The sequence below is a fragment of the Dermacentor albipictus genome, chromosome 3 (assembly GCF_038994185.2).
Source record: "Dermacentor albipictus isolate Rhodes 1998 colony chromosome 3, USDA_Dalb.pri_finalv2, whole genome shotgun sequence".
NCBI classification, from domain to species: Eukaryota; Metazoa; Arthropoda; class Arachnida; order Ixodida; family Ixodidae; genus Dermacentor; species Dermacentor albipictus.
In genome coordinates this window covers 148,092,722-148,119,360 of record NC_091823.1, presented here as the reverse complement: position 1 = coordinate 148,119,360, position 26,639 = coordinate 148,092,722, and the positions used below count along the sequence as shown (strand labels likewise).

At 47.3% G+C, this 26,639-nt stretch overlaps 2 protein-coding genes across 8 annotated transcripts in view; one reads left to right on the top strand and one right to left on the bottom strand.

Moving 5' to 3' along the window:
• The window catches only part of LOC135896687 (lysine-specific histone demethylase 1B-like), a 98,299-nt gene that overhangs the window by 34,186 nt on the left and 37,474 nt on the right, over positions 1–26,639 (bottom strand). For all 7 annotated transcript variants that reach the window (XM_065425180.2, XM_065425177.1, XM_065425176.1 and 4 more), the window contains exons 5-10: positions 25,971–26,012; positions 22,287–22,428; positions 16,252–16,329; positions 15,398–15,522; positions 9,581–9,814; positions 7,062–7,246 (exon numbers count right to left, since the gene is read on the bottom strand). In XM_065425180.2, coding sequence (XP_065281252.1) covers positions 7,062–7,246; positions 9,581–9,814; positions 15,398–15,522; positions 16,252–16,329; positions 22,287–22,428; positions 25,971–26,012 — 806 coding nt within the window. The remainder of the gene's footprint in view (positions 1–7,061; positions 7,247–9,580; positions 9,815–15,397; positions 15,523–16,251; positions 16,330–22,286; positions 22,429–25,970; positions 26,013–26,639) is intronic.
• On the top strand, positions 614–3,008 carry LOC135896689 (uncharacterized). Its single transcript, XM_065425181.2, has one exon. The coding sequence runs from the start codon at positions 629–631 to the stop codon at positions 2,492–2,494; it is 1,866 nt and encodes a 621-aa protein (XP_065281253.2). The 5' UTR covers positions 614–628; the 3' UTR covers positions 2,495–3,008.

The window sequence follows — 26,639 nt, the reverse complement described above, 5'->3', positions numbered from 1 at the left end:
ACGCATTTGCAGTGTTTGCAGTTTGTTAGGCAAGTTTGTGTTTCCGGAACCCGTACCTTTACGTGTTAAATGGCAATGCAGCTTCGGTAACTTCTTTGATTGCTACTATGAAGTCTTGTCACTCAAAACTGTTAAGGGGAGACGCGGGTCGAAAAATCGCGGTTTTCAAAAAAAAAAATCACTTTTTTGTTTTAAGCTGCATTGTCATCTTTGATGTATAAACTTTTATTTCTGTAAATATCAAGCCGAAATTCGCACGAGAAGTCACCAAAAAATGCGCCTAAGTGAGCGGCGGTGACTCTATAGTCCACCGAAAGTTTAGAAAATCCGCGCCGTTTGCATCGTTCGCACGCAATCGAGCTTCACCGGCGGCCATTTGCAATAATTGGGGCGTGGAGCGTCAACCCTTTCCTCCAAAGTTCAATGGCGGTCAGTCTCGTATGTTCACGGAGAATAAAAGAAAAACGAGAAAGAAGACGAGACTGTCGCGCATTTTGAATTGCGCGCCATGCAGCGCGGCCCCGCCATTGGACGGCGGTGCTCCCTTTGTGCAGCAAAGCCGAACCACCGCCACAGCGCGTTCTCGCTAGCTGCACAGTTTCCCGTGTCCTCTCCGAGTTTTCTTGAGATGACAAGCCCGAAAAAGTGCAGTTCCGACGTCCGCAAGTATGGAACTCGGCACAAGTACCGAGGGAAACGGCGTAAGACTGTTAAAAAAACGACAGCCGGAAGCGACGCCCGCAACGCTCCGACGTCGGTTAGGCCTACCGCCGACACCGGTCACCGCGACAGTGGTGAAATCGACGCTGCTGTGGATTTCGTGAGTGCATCGCAGAAAAAGATGGAATTCTTCAAAAGCGAATCAAGGTCGGTCGGCGCCCCTGCTGCTAGCACGGTGTTGTGCGAGATCGGCGCATTGACGGCACTGGTGACAGGTTCGGTATGCCCGACTTGCTGTGAACGGAAACTCGCCGTCCGAGAAGCAGCTGAGAAGTGCAAAGGACTTTCGTCGCACCTGGAGCTACGCTGCGAAAATACCGACTGCCCTGAATCTGTGCTTTCATTCACGCACACGTCGAAGCGGATCGTCTCGGCCGGCGCGTGCGGTGACCCCGGGGTGAACACTCGCTACGACAGCGGGAGCTCGCGCGACGGCTTTGCCGTAAACGTGAAGGCTGTTTTGGCAGCGCGTGCTATAGGAGTTGGATATGACCAGCTTTCGCGATTTTGTGCGATCATCGGCCTTCCAAAACCGCTGCATCACAAGACATTCCATGCTATTTCTAAGAAGCTCCATGGTGCTGCAATGGAAGCTGTTAGCCAAAACTTGGAACTGGCGCGAAAAGTCACGAAAGACGCCGTTGGCGGCGGCGATGTGCCAGTCATGTTTGACGGCACTTGGCAAAAAAGGGGCCATAAAAGCCACAACGGAGTGGGCACAGCTGTTTCCCTGGAAACAGGTCTTTGCTTGGACTTTGAAGTCCTTTCAAATTACTGTCTTGCTTGCAGTATCCACAAGGACATGGGTGATGATGATGAGGTATGGCAAGCCTTTCATCGTCCTGTATGTGAAAAAAAAAACACCGAATGTTCATCCCATGCAATGGAACCTGAAGCAGCAGTGCGCATATGGCAGAGGACTTTGTCATACGAGACCCCACTGCGCTTCACAAGCTTCTTGAGTGATGGGGACAGCAAAGCCTTTACTGCCGTCTGTGGGGCTGAGGTGTACGGTGACACTGTCATCGAAAAAGAAGAGTGCACCAACCACGTTGCAAAACGCCTAGGCACTGCTCTGCGAAAAATGACAACGCCACTGCCACGAGGTGAAAAGCTAACGGTCGCAGCCATCCAGAAACTGCAGACATACTACCAAATAGCCATAACAAATAACAAGGGCAGTGTGCGCAGCATGTACACTGCTATATGGGCCTCATATTTTCATTGTTGCTCCAGTGATGGGGCCAGCAGCCACAAATTTTGCCCTGCTGAACCAGATTCCTGGTGCAAACATAGGCGTGCTGAAGCACTGGGGGAGCCTACACCACGCCACACCCCCTTGTTGACAAAAGCTCAGGGCTTGGCAATTATGCCTATATATAAGCGCCTTACTGATGAGAAGCTCCTGGCTCGGTGCCTTCATGGCAAGACGCAAAACGCAGCAGAGTCACTCAACAGCAAGATATGGCTGCTGTGTCCAAAAACAAAATTTGCTTCCCGGACATCTGTGGAGACAGCCACGGCTATTGCCGCGCTGTGGTACAATAAAGGCCATGCGGGCTTTGAAGAAGTCCTACAAGAGATTGGAGTACTTCCCCCAGAAGAGTTGGTCACACATAGCGACCATTCTGATAACATGCGTGTAAAGAAAATGAACTTGAAGCGAACCGCAGAAGCAAGGGCGCACCGTCATAGCGCAGTGAAAAGGGCTCGCACCGAGGAGACCAACCGTAGGAGCCGGGAAGGGCCAAGCTACAGTGCAGGAGCATTCTAGAAACTTTTGTGTGCTTTCTGTGAAGCTGCTCTTGAGTGTGACAAAGATTAATGCAAAAACAACTGGATTTTGAAGAATAGAAGGTTTTGAAACTTTCAAACCTGTTTTTCTCATTTTCAAATTTTTTGATATTTTCGTGTCTTCCGGGAAGCCTTTTGTACACTTAGAATTGGTGTATACTAATGAAATTTGGCACACATACTCTTGAAGGTATGTAGAATACCGATATCTACTTGAAATTTCAATATCAGTCGTCAGTAATTACAATAGTACGAAGTTATGTCTCAGGGAACTAAAAGAAACAATGGTTGAAGTGTCAAAATTTTTTTCTCCCACTTCCTATAACTGAACACGCTTTTTGACTAGATATCGGTACTCTGTGATCTAGGAAGAGCTAAATAAGCTATAGCACGATACCTTTTGTGAAAGTTTAGTTCATAAAAAAGTGCCCGTAAAGACCCCTATAATTTGCACTTCAGTATAATATAACTCGAGAACTATAGCAGCTACACAAAAACTACCGTATTTACTCGCATAATGATCGCACTCGCGTAATGATCGCACCCCTAAATTTTGTCGTCAAAATTCGATTTTTTTTTATTTCCCGCGTAATGATCGCGCCCCGAACTTGTCGCAGCGATATGTCGTGTGCTAAGTCTGGCGAATAATGATCGTGCTTACCACCTGTAAGACAAGCCAAGCGGCCTGCACGCACTAAACATTCTTAAGTAGATGCCTCATTTCATTACTTTCATCACTTTCCGCACTTCTATGACAAAATGAGGTACAACCAAACTTGCCTTTATTATGGGTTGGCTTTATAATGGCTGATGTCAACAAAAACAATAAAGGCCCATTTCGATTCTTTTCATCTGCTTTTGCACTCGTGAGCACGCAACAAATCGCGCGCGGCAATGATATTAGCCACGTTTACTCTGATACGTTAAAAGTGTACCCTATTCATACGCCGACGCTTGTAACACAGCTAAGATATTCGCCCGCCCTTAGCGGAAACGTGCCGTATTAGCATAGTAGTGAAGACAGATGCCGCAGTTTCCGCAGCATGCCCGTCATGTGTTTATATGTCACTGGCTGCTAAGCGCGCCCACCTGTTTCTGTCCCCTCAAAATGGACATGGCTACGTTATTGCCGCAAACTTGCCGATATTAACGATATTATTCATCACTGATACGGAAGAAAGTGTTTCAATGCACGTAATGTACTCACGAGAAGAAAAAAACATCGCGTTCGGCGCGTTCGGCTTGCTCCGCCAGCCGCCATTTTTGTTTTGGTGTCCCGCACCCGCAATCTCACATCTCGCAGCAAACGCGGTACGAAAAAAAAAAAAAATTTTTTTTTCGCGGGAAATTTAACCCGCGTAATGATCGCACCCCTGAATTTGCGTCAATTTTTCTGACAAAAAAAGTGCGATCATTATGCGAGTAAATACGGTAATTCATATTTGAAATCTGCATAAAAAACTCTTCAGTTGGCTGAATTTTGAAGTCTCTGGTACAAATAATAAAAAAAAAGTTGTTTCGAGGAGCCTCTCCCCTTAAGCAGCTTCAAGCGGAGACATCTACACACTCGATGCCTGCATTGATAATAACTGCATGTGAAGAAAGCCACAATCAATTTGCTACTGAAATGTGGTCAAGTTATGCTTAAGTTGCCAGGGGCCTTTTATATTCCTTGAGGACTCAAATCACTACAGCCACATCCAATATAGCTCTGAAGCACCGCCAGTACACTTATTAAGTGTCGTGGCGCTCGTACTGTGACAGGAGAAAGCGATGAGCACATATGCGATTAAGGGGACACTAGGGAAGCATTAAGGGAGGACGCAGCCTTTGAAAGCCAAAAAATCGCAAAATGTTGATTTTTTTGGAAAACCACATATTTGGGCAGTATGTCTTATAAACGACCATTTCTGAAAATATCAACGCCCAATTCATCACGAAGCTATTTCAAATAAAGTTTATAATGAGCCCTCGAGTGGCGAGCGAGCGCTCAAAATACCCCTACTTGGCGCGAATGCAATTTCTTCACCGCTCCCCCGAGCGTCGCCATTTTGGTGTTTTGTTCGTGCATTCTTGTGCATTTTTTCCCTCGCCACCCACGGCGGCGGCAGCAGCGCGGGAGAGGCGTAAATCACTCACGATTGGAGCTCACAAGAGCTTTCAAGTTTCCCGCGGCTGAGACGCGAAGCTGAAATTGGGTGAAGCTTGCGCTCCTCAAGGACGCAGGGGAGCTCGCGACTCCCGCTGGCTGCTGCGTGCGATGACGTAGTGGTCTCCTGCATAATGCATCCGGCCGTTGTCTGTTTCGGCTCCTCCATCGCCGGCGCCCTTTGTGTGTTTCGCTTGCCATCGTCTATCTTTGCAGCCATTCGCATATTCTCCAAGTTTCTACCATCTTTATGAGATGATTTTCAACCATCTTTAGGAGACCATTGCTGCGTTTAGCCTGCCGATTGTTGTGTGGTCGGCCACGATGCGCCCAAAGAAACTCAAGACGCTACGCGCGTTCGGTGCAAGGAAGCGTTCTATGAAGCTCGCTGCTCGCCCACTTGCCGACGATGATTGCACCGATGGTTTCTGTGGGGCAGCTTCTGCTTAATCTATGCAAGGGGGTGGTTGCGTTGATGCTTCTAGCAACGTGACTCCTGCTCCACCGGCGCAAGAATTTGTCGTGACGAGTGTGCTTGGTGTCTCGTGCTCATCAACAGCGGCTTCCACATCCTCTCTTTCATCTGCCTCGGACAGTGCAAACATGTCATCCACTGTGCACTTGAAAACACATTTCCTGACGTGCGAGGAGAAAGAGGCGGCGGATAAAAAACGCACTGCTGTGCAACGAGGGCTTGGCGCTATGTCAGCGAAGGAGTGAAAATTTAAAGCAATGGAGTGGGATCCCGAAGCTGCCACAGCTACAAGTGAAGAAAAAAAATTTATTCTTGTGCAAATGGGTGCCCTAGGCGACCTGCTATCCGGGACCCTGTGCCAGCGGTGCTTCGCGACTGGGATGAAGGCTCAAGGAGAAGAAATGCAGAAATTGAGTTTTTCCGGCGACCCTGTGGTCCGTAAATTTTTGCTCGTGGGTGCAGGTGTCAGAGGTAAGAGCACTGCTTCAATACCACAGAACTTTTTACACCTTCATTGTCCCTTGAAAACCATGTATTTCGCACCGTAATACAGCAGATCTCTTTTGCTTCGACCCCAACCGAAGGTCCTGGAAGGCACCCGTACAGTTCTATGGGCCCAAACTTCCGCTATTTTGATCTCAAAATTGACCTTCACCAAATAATTCGAACTTGATGGGTCAGCTTTGCTGCAATACAGCCGCGTTAGGCGGTGGAACATACTAAAATGAAAAGATGTCACAATCACTTGACATAGTACGCATTTCTTAATTATACAGGTGCACATCTGCCATCTTTGGTCACAGTGAGAGCACCTAGATGCCTAATAAGCATACTGCTAGCCACTGAGAGCTGTTTATAATGTTGCTGGGGCGATATGAGCCCTCAATTCGTCCGCCATGTGCATCTCCTATAGGAGATCGTTACTGATGCCGAATACGCATTCCTTAATTATACGCACGTACACGCGCCGTGCACCGAGCAGCAGAGAAAAGCGTTGGGAAAGCTAGCAAATAGGAAGGTGCTAAGATAAAAAAAGCTCTGAAAATCAAGGGGACATTTAAAGCCAACAAAAGAGCAGGGGTCTATCTAAAACTCTGAAGACCTGCCAATGAACTTATTAGGCATCTCGGTGCTTGTACAGTGACTGGAGATGGCGCATGTGCGAGTGTAAATTAAGCGACACGTGCTATGTGCCATAACAGTGGGACTTTCGCCGCTTGGTATGCCTCACCGCATGACAAGGTTGTATTCTGGCGAAGCTAACTTTAAAGGCAAATACTGCTAAGTGAATTAACGACGCGTTTCGTCATTTTTCTTTTTTTTTTGCCTTTTGGTTAATTTAACTCACCACATAATTCAACCACCTCCATCAGTACCTTCAGGATCGAATTAACGGAAGTCGATTGTATAAAGAAGTGTGTTTATATACGATTTCAATGTAATGAAATTTTCACCATCACGAAGTAAAACTTTCTATTTTACTAACTTTGTTATTTAAGGTTTAACTGCAATTGACATGCTGAAAGCACAAAGGTGCACAAATAATATGCGATTTGACAAAACTGTACATTCTCAAATTGCAGCTGTAATAAGTGAAGCAACCTTTTGTTAAAGAGGGAGAGAGAGAAAAGGATGCATAGAATGGCAGGGAAGTTAACCAGAGATATATAATTTTTTGTTGTTAAATGTGTCACTGTATGACTGTGCTATGTCCATAGCTTTTGCAGTGTTGCATACCAAATATGACAAGGAGTGTCATTTCGTGACATGGCTCACACATAGGTCGATAGCCAAAACACGTTAAAGCTGCCAAGTTAAAATTTGCATCACCATTTCACGATTGGTGAATGCATTCTCCCAGAAAGTTGCGAGAACGACCCGAGACAAAAAAAGACGGCCCCGAATCGAGCGTGTCCAACCCACCTGTTGGTGACACCCGTGACGATGTGGGCACCCATGCCGACGCAAACGCCCAAGGAAGTGTCGTCGCGCACTCGGCCCCCGATGCGATCCGATGCTTCGAGCAACGTCACCCGCATGCCAAGCCGGTGCAGGTGCCGCGCTGCCGACAGGCCCGCAGGGCCCGCACCCACAACCAGCACCCGCTTCTGCGCACCAGGGACACCATAAGGAACAGCTTAAAATGAGCACACTGCACTCCCTCGCTCACACAATCATGCAGTTAAGTGTGTTCAAGGGACGATCGAACTATTGTTGAAGGGATGCTAAAGAGAAGGCTAAGCTGAGCTGTGCAAGTGAACCACTTGTTTAGAATAACAAAACATCCACTCTCACCATGCCAGGAGGTCTAGTAAGCCAGAAAAGATGCAAGAACAAAAGAGGGTGGCAATGCTGCCTTGAAGCTCTTGCAGCAGCTAGTTGCGACATCATGGAGTTTGACAGCACTTGCTCGGGTCTAGTTACCTTTTTATTGGTATACATGGGCTGGTACAATGCAAAAGCATTTCAATCTGCCTTTATTATAACTCGGCCATTAGCCCTCCATGATAGGTCAAAATATTTCGGGCTCTGCCCATGTGGGCGTGTTGCCAGCCAATATGGGGCTGGACCCGAACCATTCTGACCTGTCACGGAGGGCTAATGGCCGATTTGGAACAAAAGCAGAGTGGAATAGTTTTACGTTATCCCGACTATAGCATATACATGCTCAACAATAAGTCTAGACGTCTTTGACTTCTGCAGTACATGTTCATTTTTTTCTCTCATGTTTCACCACCATGCCCAACACCATGCCTGACACACCGGTGTCCACCGCGGGGTGGGGGGGGGAGCCAGTGGCCCTTAGTGGCCCGAGACCAATGAATAACGACACACTGTTACTGCAAATTCATTATAATGCATATGCATTAAAGCATCATAATGCACTAATGCATAATGAAATTGCATTATAATGCAATTCATTATAAGCATATGCAGAGCAGGCCCATGTGGCACATACTGTAAAGTTTGCCTCCCATAGCAGACAGCTGAACTGTGCGAAGCAATGCCCCAAAGACTAAGAACTAGAGGCGTGTGAATACTTGAATACCACCGAATTAAACTGAATAGCGAACATTAGAATAAATATAATCGTGAACCAAATATCCCCGACTTGACTTTCTCGAATATTAGGCATATTCGGCGTAGAGACACAAGTAGTACTGCATGCTGCGTGTGCCGTGGAGTTCCTCGCACTCGATGACTTGCATTGACAGCATGCGCTTGCCAATGTCGGCCCGATGTGGGAATCTGTGGGATGTGGGAACACACACACACACACACACACACACACACACACACACACACACACACACACACACACACACACACAGCCCAAACGCTGCAATGTTCGACAGGACAGGTTGAAACAATAATGTGATGCGGACTGACTGAACGGCAACAAAAAAGCTAGTGATAACCTTCCATTGATAAAAAAATATTTTTTAGATCTTCACATTTTAGAACTGAGCTGTGATCAGTGCTGGCATACTAATTTGTAGTTCCTTTAGTAAGAGTAGACCATACTGTATATCTCCATTTCAAGGTACCCAAGTTACTGATAACTTGCTACATTCTTGTTATGCAATGCTAAAAGATTTTGTAAGCATCAACGTTTGTGATAAATTTTTATGTGTTGCATATTGCAATCACTCAGTTCAGCCCTTGGGCGCGGCCGGGCAGCCACCATTGAGGGTATGAGCCATTGTTCATTGCTGCGCGTCTCATATGTGGGTCTATTCTTCTTTAAGTTTGCTATGTTTGTTATTAAGTTGCTTCTATTTTTATGCGTTGCATATTGCAATCACTCAGTTCAGCCCTTGGGCGCGGCCGGGCAGCCACCATTGACCTTTAGCGCAAACACGTGATGCGACGTCACGACAGCCGGAGGAAAAGCTGGGCCCCAACTCGCGCAATATGCAACGCATTCATGGCTTAACCTAGCTAAGCCTGGTTATTTTTTTGTATTGAGTATGCACCTTTTTTTCTCGATTTGATCCAAAATCTACGATTCAATGTTAGTACACCCCTGCTAAAAGCTATAGCTGGTCTTACTGTTTTTCTCATATCATACAGAACCCATCGATACCTGATTGAAATTTGCATAAATAATTAGAATCAAACAAGGTAAACAAAAATGGACCCTAATTTGAGATAACCACATAAAGTTGCGCATACTTGCAGAACTTTTCAGCACCATAACTCCAAGAATAAGCATAAAAAAAAAAGAAAAGTTCGTCCAAGAACTTCACGCCGCCACCTTAGGTGGCCACCACAACCAAAACTAGCGGACCATTCTTTTCAATAAAGTTTAATTTCTTCTTGTTCTAACTCCCAACTTTCTGTGGACATCCACAGCTGCAACACTACATGAGGCAACAATAATAAATAGGGGAGCAGACGGACAGGGCTGGGACGGTTGTAGAGCGTTCGCCGTGCCTCACCTGTCGGCAAGACGGAGGCAGTGGTGGGGAGCTTCGCAGCAAGGGCAGGGCGCCGTGGTTGATGAGGCCCCGTGCGGTGAAGAACCGGAGCACCCTGTGCGCCTCCAACAGGCACCGGATGCGCGCCAGGCCCCGGCACAGAAGGTGTCGCGACACCCACACCAGGTCCAGCCAAGCATGGGGTCGCAGGGCCCACAGTGCAAGCACCACGTTGCGCACACCCAGGTACATCACCTGCGGCCATGACGACGAGCGGCGTGTCACAAATGAGGAATTCCATTCTAAAAGAATTTGTTCACAGACTAGTCGGTACACACTGTTCTCGAAAACTGAGCTTGTGCAGCGCCCCTGTATGTTGTTTGTGTTCCCATATGTCCTGTCTATTCATGCTGCACAGACCAAGTTTTCAAAAGAAAGTTCGCCTCACCAGAATGCAACCATTCTTTACTCGCGGACAACTTTCTGTGGCAATGAAGGGAAAGCTACGGAGGCAAAGCGCGCACGAGTGAGAGCGCTTCTGAAAAGAGTCTTGTGTTTTCATCCACGTTAGTTTAAGCTGGGGAAGTGAAAACATGAACACCTTATTAGGAACAGTGAAATGAGATAAAACCCACCACTGAATCTAAAAGTTTACTTATTTTGTGACTTTTTCCTTCCACATCCGGGGCAAATGCGAAACCGTAGCACGTGAAGCTGCGTCGATTCAGCGTCTGTTCCGAGCAACCGAAAGCGCTGTCAAACGCTGACAGACTACTTGGCGCCGTAACACAAGTGCAGAAGCCACACGCCCACAGCTTTCCCTTCACTGCCACAGAAAGTTGTCTGCGAGTATAGAACTACGATAATCAGTTATCATGGGCTGGGAAAGCTACCACAACAGTGCCTAGTGTCAATGGAACAAGCGCGATGATGTTGACTACACAAGCATGCTATCAATATTGTCACGTGGTAGTGACGGTGAAGAAAGAAGCAATACGGTGGAATACAAAACTAGCTTTTATTGGGCGAACCTGTGCCCACAAAACAGGCTACACTTATAGCACAACGATAGCGGCGAACACGGTCGGCGATCGTCGGGAATCTGATCAGCGGGTCAAGCGCGTCGGCTTTTATAGATCAGTCGTGGAATGTTCCAGATTAACCGATGGGACCCGCGTGCCTTCCGCAAAGTTCTACACTATTCGTGTCGCGCATACATGCAATCAGATTACACAAGTTGCGGTGAAAGACAGTGGAGGGAACCATCGATAACTTTCCAGAAACTTCTTTTACGTGCAGGCGCGTCCTGCGCTGCACGATAACATTTGTTAGGCGGCTAAACGTGGTCGCCCGATAAAGATAAGTACACGTGTCAATATTGCTGACACAAGAAAACATTTGGTTTTGTAAAGGTGTACATGTGGACTAAACTGATTGATTCTGCTGTCTCGATGTTGCAACATGCACTTTTCATCATATGTAATTATGTGCGCGTCCCTGCAATCTATACTTTGTTTCAGTAGTTCTGTGCAGCACTGTGGAAGCTACAGGCTTCTTCAACCAATCAGGAGGGCGAACCCATCTTAACCCTTTGAAGGTTTTTGCGGTACATGTACGGCGGCGGTTTTCCATCCTGCAAGGTCTTTGTCATACGGCTACGGTTTCGACCCTTCATTTCAAATTTCGCGCCATAATCACGATGCGTGCTCACTGGGAGATGCTGCCACCTCTTAGGACTTACAAGAAACGCTTTAAATTTGTGCTACTTCCTTGGGGTGATCAACAGAACTGATTTCTAGCTTCAGCACGTAGCACAGACTGTGGCAACACCCCTTTTGCGGTTTCACTTCCGCCGCGTGATCGCAACAGAGGCACGCAAAACGTCATTTTTCTCTTTGCCGGCACTCTCTTGCAGGGGTGGTGTAAGTTGATTTCTATCTTGATTGGCGCTGCTCTTAGCTTGTTTATCACCTCCGCTCGCGAGGTATCCTCGCTCTCAGTGGCAACGCGCTTTTGCGGTTTCGGTTCCGCTGCGCAATCGTAATGGAGGCGGGCGAAACGTGATTTTTCTCTTTGTCGGCATGCTCTTGCAGGGGCGGCGGAAGTTGATTTCTATCTTGATTGGCCCTGCTCTTAGCATATTTATCACCACCACTCGCGATGTGTTCTTGATCTTTGCGGCAACGCGCTTTCGCAAGAGGGTGCCTCGGACCTCTGCCCAAGGCAGCCGTACGCAGAGATGTCATGTGTGCGCCAACACAACTCGCTGCTCCAAGAGGAGAACAGACATGCATTTTAGGTGTGCAGATTGCGATAAGGCGCTGTGCGTAGAACCGTGTTTCAAGGAGTACCACACCCTGATTACTACTGAACATTTTGCAGTTCTGAGTGATGCTGACACCAAAATACTGTTCCAAAATTTTTTTTACTATTTATTCCCAACTTTATACATTTTGCACATTCAAGATCCGCAATAAAGTAATTTGGCCACGTGGGAAAGTTTTTTTCAAAATAATTCGACCCTCAAAGGGTTAAAGGCGTCCTTCCATGCCCTGTTGTCTGCTAGCAGCAAGTGCTGCAGTGCAGATGGCGGCAGTATCTGCAAACACACTGCAACTGCACAGAAAAACAGCTGTTGCGATAGCAGCGGTGGAAAATTCATTCCATATTCACTCTGACCACAAAAAATGGCGTGCTTTTTCAATTTCCAGATACAAAGGAGGAGGAGGGTCAGAGAGACAGTGGAAGCGGAGAATTCAGATGGAGCACTCGGCAAGTGTTGCACGGGATTGTGCATCATCTCTTTGTCCCTATTATAACATCCACTTGTACACGGTGGATTCGCTGACGTTTGTAGGTGCAGCGGTTTTCTCAATTAGAATTCGTGCACATTTACTGCACCCCTTCCTCACTGTTTCAAGCCTGTTCAATGCCAACTTCTTCGTTCCTTTCGTGAAATATGAGCAGCTTGGAAGGATACCACACAAGCAAGTCTGCGGATGCCATTATTTGCAAAGGACGAAGCATTACTCAGGATTGAGTCCTCTATGGTGTTGTGGCTGTGCTGATTACAGGTATGTAATTAACCACAATCAAAGCAATTGTTTGTACTATTTGAATGCAAATTAATGTCTATATAGAAGTGCTGCATTATTATTATTATTATTTTGTTCCTTGCACCAATTCATTCAAACAAGTGGAGAACCCTATTTTCAATATCATAGAGCCTCAATAAATAATTTACGTATTACAAAACGAAGCAAAGAAGCACAATAAACTGCAATGCATGCTAAGGAACACTACAGTGGATTAATTTTGACCACACCAGTGTTCTTGAAATCTAGGCGCATAATTATTTTTGCATTCTGGCCTGCATCACAATGAGTGGCCACTGCCAAGAATCATTTCTGCCATCTTGTGCTCAGCACTAGATCGCCACTAACATTGTTTCCTATTACAGTCTATGCCCATTACAACGGACCCACACACAGCATACTTTGGAATATAACAGAGCACATTTCAGCCTTAGTTTGTTCTACCTATTTTATTAATGCAATGTAGTTCGCTTTTAATGGACCGCACTACAAGGGGCTATCGGCTACAGCGGACGAAATTAGCAGCAATTTTTTTCAAAATCGGGCGCATGAAATGTACTTTTGCCGTGTGGTCAGGGATGACAACTGACTTGCGTGCGTATGACAGAGGAAGGCGGAGGTGAGAGAGAGGGGGTTCTACTCGGGCAGCTGCTGCTTACGGTGCAGCCATCGTATCTTGAAAGCGATCTGCGATGTGGACAAAGTGTGCCCAGTGCCAGTAGCTTCGTATGCGCTGTGGTTTCTATGTTTAGTTCGCATTGAAGTGAGAGACAGCACGAAGGCGATTCGCTTGCTGCTGCTGCCACACTTATCTGGCTTAATTTGCTATTGCAATCGATGCTTCACGTATCAGACAAAACTGCGGCTGTTTTTCGTTTTTTATTTTGGACGTGGTCACTCGCTCTTTGCAATAAAGTTGTTAGACATTGTGACAAAAGTTTAGGAAGTGAGGCATTTTGGATATTACGGACTTCAGATAAAACGGACATTTTTTGTTGGATTACCAGGGTCTGTTGTTACGAGAGTCAATTGTAAAATTATTCGAGTGAAACCTGGCTCTAATGGTCCGCACGTGCCGCTGGCACAGTAAAACCTCGTTAATTTGAGCTTGTTTGATTCAGAAAACTGAATAATGCTGATCCACCCTCCAGAGATGGCAGGCACGTACATTATTTATTGGCATCGACTGGCCGGTATAATGTAAAACTATTGCAATCTGTCTTTATTCCAAATCGGCCATTAGCCTTCCGTGACATGGGCAGAGCCCAGAAAGCTCTGCCCATATGGGTGTGGCGCCCACCCACGTGGGCTGGACCCGAACCATTCTGACCCATCAGGGGGGCTAATGGCCGATTTGGAATAAAAACAGATTGGAATAGTTTTACGTTATAGGGCTGAAGCTCTCGTCAATCGAAATGTATTTGGCTGCATAGCTGATGATGGGGGATGATACACTTAAAATAACTATTATTTTTAAACAATATTGATGATGACGACGACAAGACCACACAGTAGACGACGTATTTACTGAACAGTTTGATCACCGTGCCAATGCTCGATGTGGGGAGAGTGGCCTCGCATCATTCACATGCCGTTGTAACTAATGGCAATATTGCCCCATGGCCGAATCACAAGTCCTAGTAAAGAATTGCAATTTTCTTTGCACTTTTGCTCATAGCGGCAGAAGGTGTCAACGTGTTCTTCAAATGCCAGTGGAACATCGTGTGGTGCATGCCGTGGTGAGAAATTCCTACTGCCGCAGAAAGGCTGTTCATTTTTGTTTGGCCGTTACCAGTAGCCACCATCGCCCGCACATCAAGAGGGTTCACCTTGAATGAGTGGCACGTTTTCGTGCCATGCACTTTGGGCAAAGTACAGTCGTCTGCAATCTCGCTACGTTTCTTCTATTCGACTGATGGCTTGAGGGCAAATCCATAAACACTGTCCCTTCTGATGATCATTACAGGTCCACGACACATGATGCAAACACAAACACCTATTTTCCGCGCTATTGTCAGTGTAGACGAACGCCGCTCGAACCCCACTTTTTCAGAGACACACTTTTCCTTCCCTTTGATGTCTGTAAACACCTTGGCGTCACCACGATAGGAGTTCACCTCAGTGCTGTTTTTGTTGCTATCGCTGCTGGAGGAAACATGGTCGGTCACAAAACTATCGAACTATGACGGAGTGGACTTGGACAACCACACTGACCGTGTAACCAACCTCCCACATGACAATGAGAACGATCTTGCCAGCTACAGTGTCTGCAACAACAATGCGAGGGCAGAGAAAAAGAAAACGCTGTCACGCCTGATGCAGTAGCTGACCAGCTCAACAAGGCTATCAGAAAGACCGGCTGACATGACAGAGTTTGGGTTTCGAATATGCCATTTAAGAAATCACTCAAGGAATAAGCACATAAGTGAGTCGACCGTGCGAGCGCACCTTCAGCGACACTGTGAGAATTAGCTTTTAGAGTTGGCGACAACAGCTGGAGACGGTTGTGCTTGCCAAAGAAGGAGACTATGAAAGCTTATCTTACGTTTTCTGTTGCATAGCACTTGTTATTTTTTCATTTTTTCCTCAAGACCCCTTTGATCTGCATGATCAAATACTGAACAGTTGACAGCGATCCAAGCATTTGTTTTCGCCATTCTTTAACACAGCCGAGCAGAACTTGTAGACCACACAGGGCAACCACACCATCACTCACAGAGCAAAGACCAGTGCAGGCACTTGCCTGTTCTCGTGCGTACTCCGGGAAGGCGTCCATCTCGTAGGTCTCCATGATGTCCGGGTGGAAGCACAGTGCCTTGCCCTGTTCCCCGGGGCGGTAGAAGGGCTGCAGCAGCTGTGCCAGCTGCCCTGCGCGCGCATCAAACATCACACGATCAGGGGTGCCGTCGTCATGTGGTGCTGCAAGCTGTGCCATCTCCAATACCGGTGCCACACAGCCATTTCCATAACCGGCCAACCTGTGAATATTAAAACTTACAAAAATCTTGTGGGCATGACATTTGAGGGCAGGGAGTGGGGGAATAGCAAGCATTTAATCTAGAGAAGCGTGTTTGAGATAGACGGGCACTGCAGCCACGCTGCAAAGGAAGTCGCGAAGCCTTCGCCGCTGCGAGTGCTAATTGGTCCAGTGATGGCGAGAATTGCAGCTTCTGCGCTGCTGTCGTGCAAAATAAAAGCAGGATTTGCTGATTCAGTCAGTAAATAAAAGTGTGTTGACGTGGTAAGCATTCCCATATTTTTCTTGATACTCTCGATAATTCGACACTTGGTTATAATTCGGGCATTCTTTTCTGGTCCCCCGAAATCTGAATTAACCATGTTTTACCACATGGTACACTTTCTTTTCATCTGACTTGCAACCTGCAATACTAAATCACTGCACACGTAACAGTCTTGTTAAATAAAACAGCAATCAAATTCTGGACCAAGTCAGCCGATTCCTCAGTATGTTGTCTGTAGCAGCACTGTAGTTTACAGCGTAATTTTTTCTGCGTATGTGATGTTTCATTTCGAGACAACTTTTTTTTTTTCCTTCTTTGTGAGTGCCAAAATGCTTAGGCACCTTAGGGGCCTCACCTGGCTCAAGGTAGCAGTTGGTGGTGGTACTGGTGCCATTCTGTTGCCGTGTGGTCTTCTCGGGAGCTGCAGGAGCGGCTGGATGACACAAAGACACCAGCAGGTTCGTTGGACTCTACCAGAAGCACTGGACTAGCTGCTTTCGAGCACTCTGGCAGCGCTCCATATTTGGCATAAGCATTCATCTGTTGCACGCCAATGTCAGCTAGCAACATTCTAGGTTTCATCATCATCATCAAGCCTATTTTATGTCCACTGGGACGAAGGCCAGTTCCTGAGATCTCCAATTACCTCTGTCCTGCGCCAACCGATTCCAACTTGCGACTGCGAATTTCCCAATTTCATCACCCCACCTAGTCTTCTGCCGCCCGCGACTCCGCTTCCCTTGTCTTGGAACCCATACTTTAGCTTTAACGGTCCACCGGTTATCCAGCCTACGCATTACATGGCCTGCTCAGCTCCCTTTTTCTCTTAATGTCAATTAAAATATCGGCTATTCCCATTTTCTCTCAGTTCCACACCTCTTTCTTCCTGTCCCTTAACGTTATCCCTAACATTCTTCGTTTCATCACTCTTTGCGAAGTCCTTAACTTGTTTTCGAGCTTCTTTGTAAGTCTCCAAGTTTCTGCCCCATATGTGAGCACCGGTAGAATGTATTGATTGTACAGTCAGACCTCTTTAATACGAACTCGCTTAATGTGTAATTGCGGTTTAAACGTAGTAACGAAAATTCCCCCAACAAGCCCCTGTTGAACCCCATGGTGGCCACTGAGCGACTATGGCTTACCGCTTAAGCCATAGTCGCTCAGTGCCCACGAAACGGTTGGTGCATACTACTGTATTTACTCGAAGCTAATGCACACCTTTTTCCCAACAAAACGAGTCCAAAAATTGCATGTGCGTCAGAATTGAGTACGACTCTAAATCTGCGTTACCATATTGCCATCGGCATTCGAAAAATGTCCACCTCGTACACGCTTCTAGCCTAGCTGCCATAGCTTCCTCCATGTGCATACCTCCATGTTGTACGTGTAACCAGGCGCTGGTGTAACCTAGTCTACCGCCTGTCTTCCCATTTTCAGCGTTTATTCAATTGGCATGGAAGCGCCAATTGCAAAAACATGCTGAGTCCACCATGATGCCACATTTAAAGGGAAAGTTATCATGTGTGCGGAGATGGAGGGAAATCAGGCCTCATCACGGGCGTTCGGAGTTCCAGGAACTTGTGTGAGAGGCTGGCGCAAACAGAAGGACAATATTTTTGCCAGCAAAGCAGCAAGGAAGGGTTTCAGTGGACCGAAGCAGGGCCACTTCGCCAAAATAGAAGAGCTGCTCACAGAATACGTGCAAGAGCAGCGAGCGGCACACCGGCCTGTGACGACCGATCTGCTCAAAGTACAGTAAACCCTCGTTAACACGAACTCGCATATCTCGAAATATCGGTGCCGCGCCTTCCCCACCCATAGGTGGTATGTATTTGCACCCGTTTATCTCGAAGCATTTTTCGGGCGTAATACGGATATCTCGAAATTTCGACCGGGACGGCTGAAGGCAAAGGCCGTTACCAATAAGTTATACAGGCTCCGAGCTAAGTGCCGAACGCGGTCGCGTTCTAAGGGCGAATACAAAATTCCCGCGGAAGCAGCCGTTTTCCGTCAACCACGTCAAGTAACCTTGGAAGCAGTCACGTGGTGTGCGCCGCTTGCGCGCGGGGGCTCATGGGTTTTATCGAGTAGTCGCGCCACTGCATTCCGCACGTGCGGACGTAATTGTGCGTGTGCGATTCTGTTCTTTGTTTGGTCGCGCTGTGCGCACGACGCGTTGACTGCGATTTTTTGTGTTGTGTGTGTGGTGTGTGGTCAACGGATGACGACGATGTCCCGCCCCAAGCAGTGCAAGTCTCTGACGCTGGAGAAAAAAGTCGCGTTAATCAAGGAAGTGGAGAAAGCGGGAAGATCCAAAACGAGCATCGCCAAAGAATTCGGCATCCCTTTGTCGACGCTATCGACAGTTTTAAAAAATCGGCAGAAGATCTTCGATGGCTTCGAGCAAAGTTTTTCCAGCAAGCGGAAGCGGATTCGGGCCTCGAAATTCCCGGACGTCGAAGCAGCACTCATGCTGTGGCTCCGGAATGTCAGGGCAGCCAACCTTCCCGTGACAACCCAAATGATGACGGAGAAGGCAGACGCTCTGGCGTTGCAGATGGGCCACACAGACTTCAGTTGCAGCAATGGCTGGTTTGAACGATTTAAAAAAAGAAATAACGTAGCCTCGAAGCCTATCCACGGCGAAAGCGGCACTGTTGATGAAGGGGCTGCAGACACCTGGCACAACCACCGCCTCGCTGAGCTGCAAAAGGCTTACGCGGACAAGGACATTTTCAACCTCGACGAAGCAGCACTGTTCTATAAGATGCTGCCTAGCCGCACATACACGCCGAAGGGAGAAGCGTGCTCAGGCGCTAAGCAGCGCAAAGACCGAGTGACGATACTTTTCGGAGCCAACTCCACCGGCGATGAAAAACTGCCGCTGCTTGTTATCGGTAAGTCGCTCAATCCAAGGTGCTTCCGAAATACACGGCTCCCGAGAGATGCGACTTACCGCGCCAATAAAACAGCCTGGATGACTGCAGCGCTCTTTGAAGAGTATGTACGTGCTCTTGACCGCAAGATGGCAAGGGACGGCCGGAAAGTGTTGTTCGTCGTGGACAACTGCCCCGGCCACGGAAAAATCAACAACTTGGAGGCGGTCACGCTGGAGTTCCTGCCTGCTAATATGACGTCCGTGCTCCAGCCGATGGACCAAGGAGTCATTGAGGTTGCGCGCAAGTTTTACAGGAAGAGTCTCCTGCACCGCATTTTGTGCTCTTACGACAGTGGTAAGAAGTACGAAATAGATTTGCTGGGTGCAGTCCACCTGATCGCCGAAGCCTGGCGACAAGTACGTCCATTGACGATTGCCAACTGTTTCGCGCACGCAGGATTTTCGCGCGCCGAGAAATCGCTCGAGCCAGACACTGACGATTTCGGTGATTGCGATGAACTTTGCGACGAAGTCCGCAAAGCTGCCGGCTGCGCCAGCGATGCCGAAGACGGCGAAATCTCTTTTGAAGAGTACGCGCTCTACGAGTCGGACGTGCCCGTTACCGGAATGTTGTCCGACGCCGACATTGTTGAAATGGCAGTGAACAACGGTGATCACGCTGACGAAGAACCACCTAGAGAAGTGCCGACAACTGCAGAAACAAGGAACTTACTGCGTTTGCTCCGCAACAAAGTTGAATGCAGCGGCGGCGAACAACGGCTCATGCAGTGCGTTCAGCAGCTTGAGGACGCTTTTCTCGCGCCGAATGCCAACGCCAAGCAGGCAAGCATCACCCAGTTTTTTCCAAAACAATAAAATTCAGTTTTTCCTGGGAATTCTGTGTCTATTGCAAAAGCTCCCCTCGTGCTGTGGAGCGTTTGTTAGCAGTGCTGGTTGTTACTGGCTCTTTCAGTGACCCGGTCACTGAAATTTTCGGCATTTTGCTTAACTCGAAATTGTGCTTATCTCGAAATTTTTCCCGGATTTTACAACTTCGAGTTAACGAGGGTTTACTGTACAGGCGATGCAGTTAGCCCCACAGAAAGAGCTAAGGCCTCACAAGGAATTGGCACTTCAAAACGAGCAGGTGCTGGCTATGAACTTTTACAAAAAGAAAAGGCTTTTTTTCTTCGAAGGCGGACAGGGATATGCCAAAAATTGTTTGAAGAATATGTAGAGAAATTGCAGTTTTCAGTGGTACATATTGAAGTTACACCATAGAAACGGCTGGATTGATAAGATTTGGCGGAAGAGACCTGGCGGCAGTTTGGGCCTGTGTGGGATGCTTGTGCTTGACGCGTTCAGGTGCCACCTTGACCAGCGCATCAAGGACAAGCTGGCTGCTGTTTAAACAAGCCAGTGAAAGATTGAATTCGGGCGCTCTACACCGAATGACTTCTCTGTGGCTGCCACGAATTAACACCCACCAATAAAATGAAGCGTGTCTCGCTGCAGGACATTGCTGGATGGGTGAAATAAAGGGAGGTACGCCGCTTCCATTTGTGTTTTTATTCATCGCAACTTTAGTGTATTGGGAATAAATCTGTTTTCCAAATGAGAGAAAATAGTATTTCCATATGAAAGGAAGAGCTGCACGGTATTGTACTCTTTTCTTCTTTTTGGTCACGGTAAATGGGTGCACGTTACAATTGAGGGCGCATTAGAATCGAGTAAATACGGTATTTTCTTTCTTATTCTACACGCACAGGTACAAAATCGGCAAAATCTCATGTGTGCAGACGTTCGATTCTCAAGTTGCGACACCTGGACGACAGCCACCAGCGATAGTGCCGTTTAAACATGGCCACCACGATGTAGTTCCTGCTCATACAGCTGTTGCCAATTGCAGTGCACAAAAGCGTGGCCTTAGAGATTCGCTTCTGGTAACGTGAAGAAGCTGCTAGAAGGGGGTGTGAATTTGCTGTAGCCGTCGAACCCAATCCAAGTAGTAACAGTGCAGAAGCCCATTTTTTTTTCAGTGTATGGACATTTCTATGCTTACCCAACAAGAAAAATGCGCTCCGTCTGTCCGTCCCGTAAGATGACCGCTTTCAAGATAAAGCCTGCAGCAGCGAGCACCTATACCTTTATGCTGCCTGCTGCTTTAACACGAATGAGGCAGCGAGAACACCGCTCACGAAGCTCTCGGCACAAGCCGCACCCTGCCCTTTTCGCAGATCGCTTTCAAAATGTGGGCCCATGCGTCTCTCTTCAGAGCACAGCGGCGGAAATGCAGCACGCGGAGCTATTAGCCGTTGGCACTCCCTGTCCGCTTCGCAGATCGTTTTCAAGATACGGTCTGCGTGGCCGTGCCATATACGAAGACGTCACCGGTGTACGTTCGACCACAGTTTATGATGGTTCGATTGGATGGATAAGGCACTAGTGAGCGATAACAGCTTATAATGATCAGAATGTCTTCAGCGCACCGGGTGCCGCCTCCTGTAGTACTTTGCTTGCGTTATCAATGCACCCTGCGTTACCGTGCGCACCAGTTTGTGCCGCTGCAGTGCTGTCGTTTGTTTGTACTGGTCGGATCAAGTTTCATAACACTGATAATGATACCGGGCTGCATGGAGATGAGCAAGTGACACAATGCTTGCCCATACTTAGACAACTCCCACAGAAGTTCCTGCATGAATATTTTTCTTCATTGCAACGGTGTGTTCGTAGTCGTGGTGTCTTTGCTGCAGCGTGCTGTGTTTATGCTGAGATGTCAACATCGTTACATCTGCAGAGTTCCCGGATAGCGACATTGTCGCCATAGATGGTGTGGAAGTGGACGATGGCCCCTCATTATCTGACGTGGCGCATGCTTTGAGCGTCATGCGAGCTTTCCCTGAGAAGCGAGGCCTCGTGGACAAACTCGCTCGCGGCCTTACCGAGTTCGATGCTGTGGCAAAAAAACCATGGCGGCAAGTGAAGATCGCCGATTTTTTGCTGCCTACCCACAAATAAAGCATGTCTGAGTGTGTGTTTAAGAGCATCGTGACGTAGTTCTTTTCCGTCCGGTAAGCAGCTCCTAAACTGGCATTGGCAGTTAATTCGTACATTGTTTAGTGCAAACCTAAACGTCGTTGCCAGCCGACTATGTATTAACGATGTTTGACTGTACACCTTTCTTTTCAATGATAGTGGTAAGCTTTCAGTCAGGACTTCGCAATGTCTGCTGTATGCATTCCAACCCATTTTTATTCTTCTGTAAATTTCCTTCTTATGATCAGGGTCCCTGGCAAGTAATTGACCTAGATAAACATACTGCTTCACAGACTCTTGAGGTTGAGTGGTGATCGTGAACTCTAGTTCCCTCAGTGATAACTGGTAAATAATTACACCTAAGCTAGACACTTCAAAATTCTACTGCGCACCCGTTTCATTTACCTACACAACCCTTCAGCAGATCCTACATCGAACTCGTCCAGTCTGGCAGCAAGGTGTGAAATGTGGCTCACCCTTGGGGCCCTCGGAGGAGGGACTCATTCCAACCCCGTCGGCAAAGTAATCGCCCAGGAACTGCTGGGCCGGAGAGCCGATGAGAAATGGCGGCTGCGTCAGCGTGCAGATCCACTCGGGCTGCATGGCGGCCGCAGCATTCTGCACAAACGTCACCGTCCTTAGATGAGAACACACAAGTGAGCGGACACTTTTGGCGTATGTCATGGCTTCCTGCCTGGGCATGGATTAAAATTTGTAGCCCAACTGTAACTGGAACATCTCATTAGATTAACTTAACAGCGTGTGTCTCGGTGCAATTTGTGTGAACGCATTGAACGCAGGTCACCTCCTGCCAAAAAAAAATGTATATTTTCAGCCAGTCCTAGGACAATCTACAAGCAACCATGGTAGCTCACAATGTCTGATTACAGTATTCCTTATGGCTTCGTCCCAAGAGAGAAACTTGGTGGAGTTTTGGTCACATGCTGCTGTCACGTCTATTGGCTCACCGTCTGTCACAGCAGCAGTCATGCATGTGCGATGGTGAAGGGAACACATCAGGGCAAGTGGGCGACTGCACTCAATGCTGTTCGAAGAAAGATAGCCTTTTTCTTTTAAAAGCAGAACCTTGTTGATGTAAAGTATTCCTTGCTTACAAGCAACTCTTAAAGGGGTGAGAGCAGAAAGGCCCTAAAAGAAGCAGGGCAGAAAGAATAGCAAAAGTATAAAAATGAGAGGCACACACACACAGAGAGAAGGGACCTGGTAGTCTCGATTTCACTTTGTATCTGCTCACAACGAACAACACATATTTACTTGGAGGGACCACATCTTCTCTGAACGCTGCAATGAAGTGCACAATGCATCATCAGTAAGGGAAAGTAGAGATATGCGAATAGTCGAATATCACCGAATCAAATATCCGCTATTCTAATAGTGGATTTTCCTAATATTCGGTCCAGAGCCACTGCACAGTGCCACATGTCGTGTTCCCCACGGAACCCCTCACGCTCCTCAATGCCCATGAGGTGTGCAAGTAAGAGTTCTGCAAACTTTACAGTAACCCTCCACATTTCAGAATCTTTGACAGATGGCAGGTTGCCGAACCTGACAATGAAACCGCATGGACGGCACCTGCTCATTATTGTCTGTGCCGACTGCATACGGAGCAGCAATAGAATCATGTGATGCGTGGTCCTTTTGTCTGTCGCGTAGGGTGGCCTTACGATAACCCACCTGCCGTAAAGCAGGGACAGACCTTCTGTACATAAAAAAAAAAAGAGGAGGACGCTTAAGTGTTGCCTTTAAGAGTGGAACGCAATAGATTTCAAAATCCTCGACTGCTTTTCACACTTCCCGGCAACCGTAGCTTTCTTGTGTTTGTGCAGAGGTCAGCAACCTCTTTTCCGAGAGGGTTGCGCCACTTGGAAAACGGGTTTGTGCGAGTTTCAGTGGAACAGAATTATGTTTTTGGGTAAATTCGAACAAAACTTCAACGCTATCATGACCGTAGGTCACGTTTAGGTCGTACTTAACTATCTTTTTCTGACATATCTTACTTTGAGGAGTTCAATTAGTTGAGTAACGCATCTGCGCCATGGGGAACGCCTGCGTGGTGGTGGTTTAGAACAATTCTTCGCTAAGCGACATCCGACATCCCATTTTTTGTGACACGGGGCCCTTAATGCTAACACGCTAAAAATTAAATTCTGGGCTTTTAAATGCTAAAACACTATTTAATGTTGAGGCCCTCCGTAGTGGGGGACCCTGGATTAATTTTGAGCGCCTGGAATTAATTAATGCACCCAATTCAAGGCACCACGGGTGTTCTTGCATTTCACCCCCATCGAAATGCGGCCGGGATTCGATCCCGCGCCCTCAGGCTTAGTAGTGCAATACCACAGCCACTATGGCATCACGGTGAGCGAGAGAGGGAGAGAAAAAAAGAAAAAAAAGCCTAGAATGCAATACTTTTTATTCAATAAATAAAAGACTGCCACAAAATAAGTTCCACTATCAAACTGAGAGCTCATTTTATTGATAAATTTTATTGATAAAAAGAAACACTTTCCAGACCTTCATATACCAGAAATTAGCTGTAATCTGTGCTGGCATATTAATATGCTTCCTTTAATTAATAAGAGTAGGCCATACTATACATATGGATTCCTAGGTACCTAAGTTACCGATAGCTAGCAACATTCTTGTTGTTAGCGATTAGCTGGGTCAGTTACCAGCACGTCAGCTGGATGGCCTGTTCATGGCGTACTACTTGGCGCCTCTTTTGTGCTGCAGACGAAGTGAAACATTCGCTCAGGCGGCAACGTGCACGAGGTTCTACACAGCGCACCTGACACATGGCCCTGCGCTGGTCTCTACCCAGAATATTTGGAATTATTCGAGTGTTCACAATTCAACTGAATTTGATGATATTCGAGTATTCGCACACCCATAGAAAGAAATATAGGCGAAAAAGCGGGTTGTGCAGCAAAACGGCAAGCAGCGGCTATAGCCCACAGACCGCTTATGACCAAAGTTGCCAAAGAAGCGAACTTCTGCACTACAACCAAAAATAACCTCTCTTAAAAGGCTGTGCATGGCAAAGGACGTAGATCATGCAGGCGCGTGTGTCCGGGAATCAAAGCTCGGCGCCTTGACTCTGCACCAAACCGCAACTGTGGCGACCGGCGCCCTACGAGACGGCGCTGGTTAGGCATAGCCAGTGGGGAGGTGAGGGTGTCGGGCAGCGTGCCGTTGCGGGAAGCTTGCCCTCGATGTATGTTCGAACTCGTAGACGAATGCAGCTTGATCTTGCGCGAGATAACGCGCACAGGCTACACTGACGGCAGTGTGTGGGAAGTGAGGTTCACGGGCGATAAGCCGGCAATAACCGTGTACGCGCCTAGAAAAAGTTTGCACGTGCGCATGCTGGTAGGAATGGCGAAACCTTGCCTGTGGACGTTTATAATTTTTGAATTTGCGTAACATAACTGACATTGTTGCAAAGCCAAGGTTGCAATATCTGCACTTCACGACGGGCAAACACGAATGGCACTCACGGCCTCGACCGAAGCTGTTGAAAGAAATTGATCGAATTGTTGAAATTTGTTCTTCAGGCTGGCTCGATAATTTGCACATTCTTGTGACCCAATTCGTGTCAAAAAAAAAAATCAGTTGGTCAAAAAAATTTAGCCAGTGACTGTACTCACTTTCTGCACACAAACTGAAGAGCCAAAGAGCAACAATGCGTACGTCTCCAGTGCAGACCGTGCACCGCTGACAAGCAGCCGGAGCAAAAGTCTTCTCCATTGCCTAAGCAACCCCTGCATGCACGCACTGAGCCAGCACACTGCTCCTGTGTTTCTTGTTTTTCCTTCGTTCCTCGTTTGTTTGATCACTCTGTGCTTCCTTCTCATTTGCACTGCCCTTGTCACTTTCTTCGCGGCCTGCGCACTTCACTGAAAGGCATGCTCGCTGCTTGGCTTGATTGAAGGATTTCTGGCAATCCGCATTACAACTGGCGTTTTGTCTCGCGCCGCTGTACTAAAGTGATATCCATGTGCATCAAGTTGTATGCGAAGGTAAACGGGAGTCAGAAAAGATTGCATGACATCGGGTCCTGAACTAAAAGCGGTTACGTTATAAGTGGCTTAAACTCTAATTGTAGGCGAATGCCATCAAGGATGCCAAATGAGACTCACCGGGTCTTCAGGAACAGAGCAGTCGTCAGTTTTTGTGTCTTCCTGTGAACATGAGAGAGAGAGAAGACAGTGAGGAGAGAAAGAAGCTACAGGACATGCATACACAGGATAAGCGCTCACTACGGAAAAACACACTAACCAACTTTCCTTATCTGAAAGGAAGCCAATTTAACACTGTGTGCTCATGCGCATTCACTACACTTGTGATCATCCTGGTATGGGACCATTTTGCACATCTAGATGTGAAGCAGGAAAGATGCTCAGGTAAACATACAGTTTTTAAGTGATTTATTCCAGAATGTCTATTTATTCTGGAGGTTCTCAACAGTACTTGAGCACTGCGTGGTAGCCCTCAAAGCACTCTCGAGTGTGGAGGCTAAAATTTCCATTGCAAGTCTGTAGGGTCCTTCACTGTTGCTTTCTTCTAGAGTGCCCTTGTCCGAAGACATTTGCCTACGATCTGAAGACTTCCATGGCACTAAACTTATCTTACAATTTGCTGAACTCATGTGAAATCTGTCTGCAAAACTTATGCACAGATGTTGCCATCCTGTCAACACTTCCGTGTCACAAATCACAGAAGGATCCTTTCCAACATATAGGATGGACAAAAAAAAAAAAAAAAGTATTTTCCTCATGTGGAGACACAGCAAAGTACACTTATTAGTT

Coding starts and splice junctions, on each gene's coding strand:
- LOC135896689 (XM_065425181.2), top strand. CDS start 629: ATGACAAGCCCGAAAAAGTGCAGTTCCGACGTCCGCAAGTATGGAACT.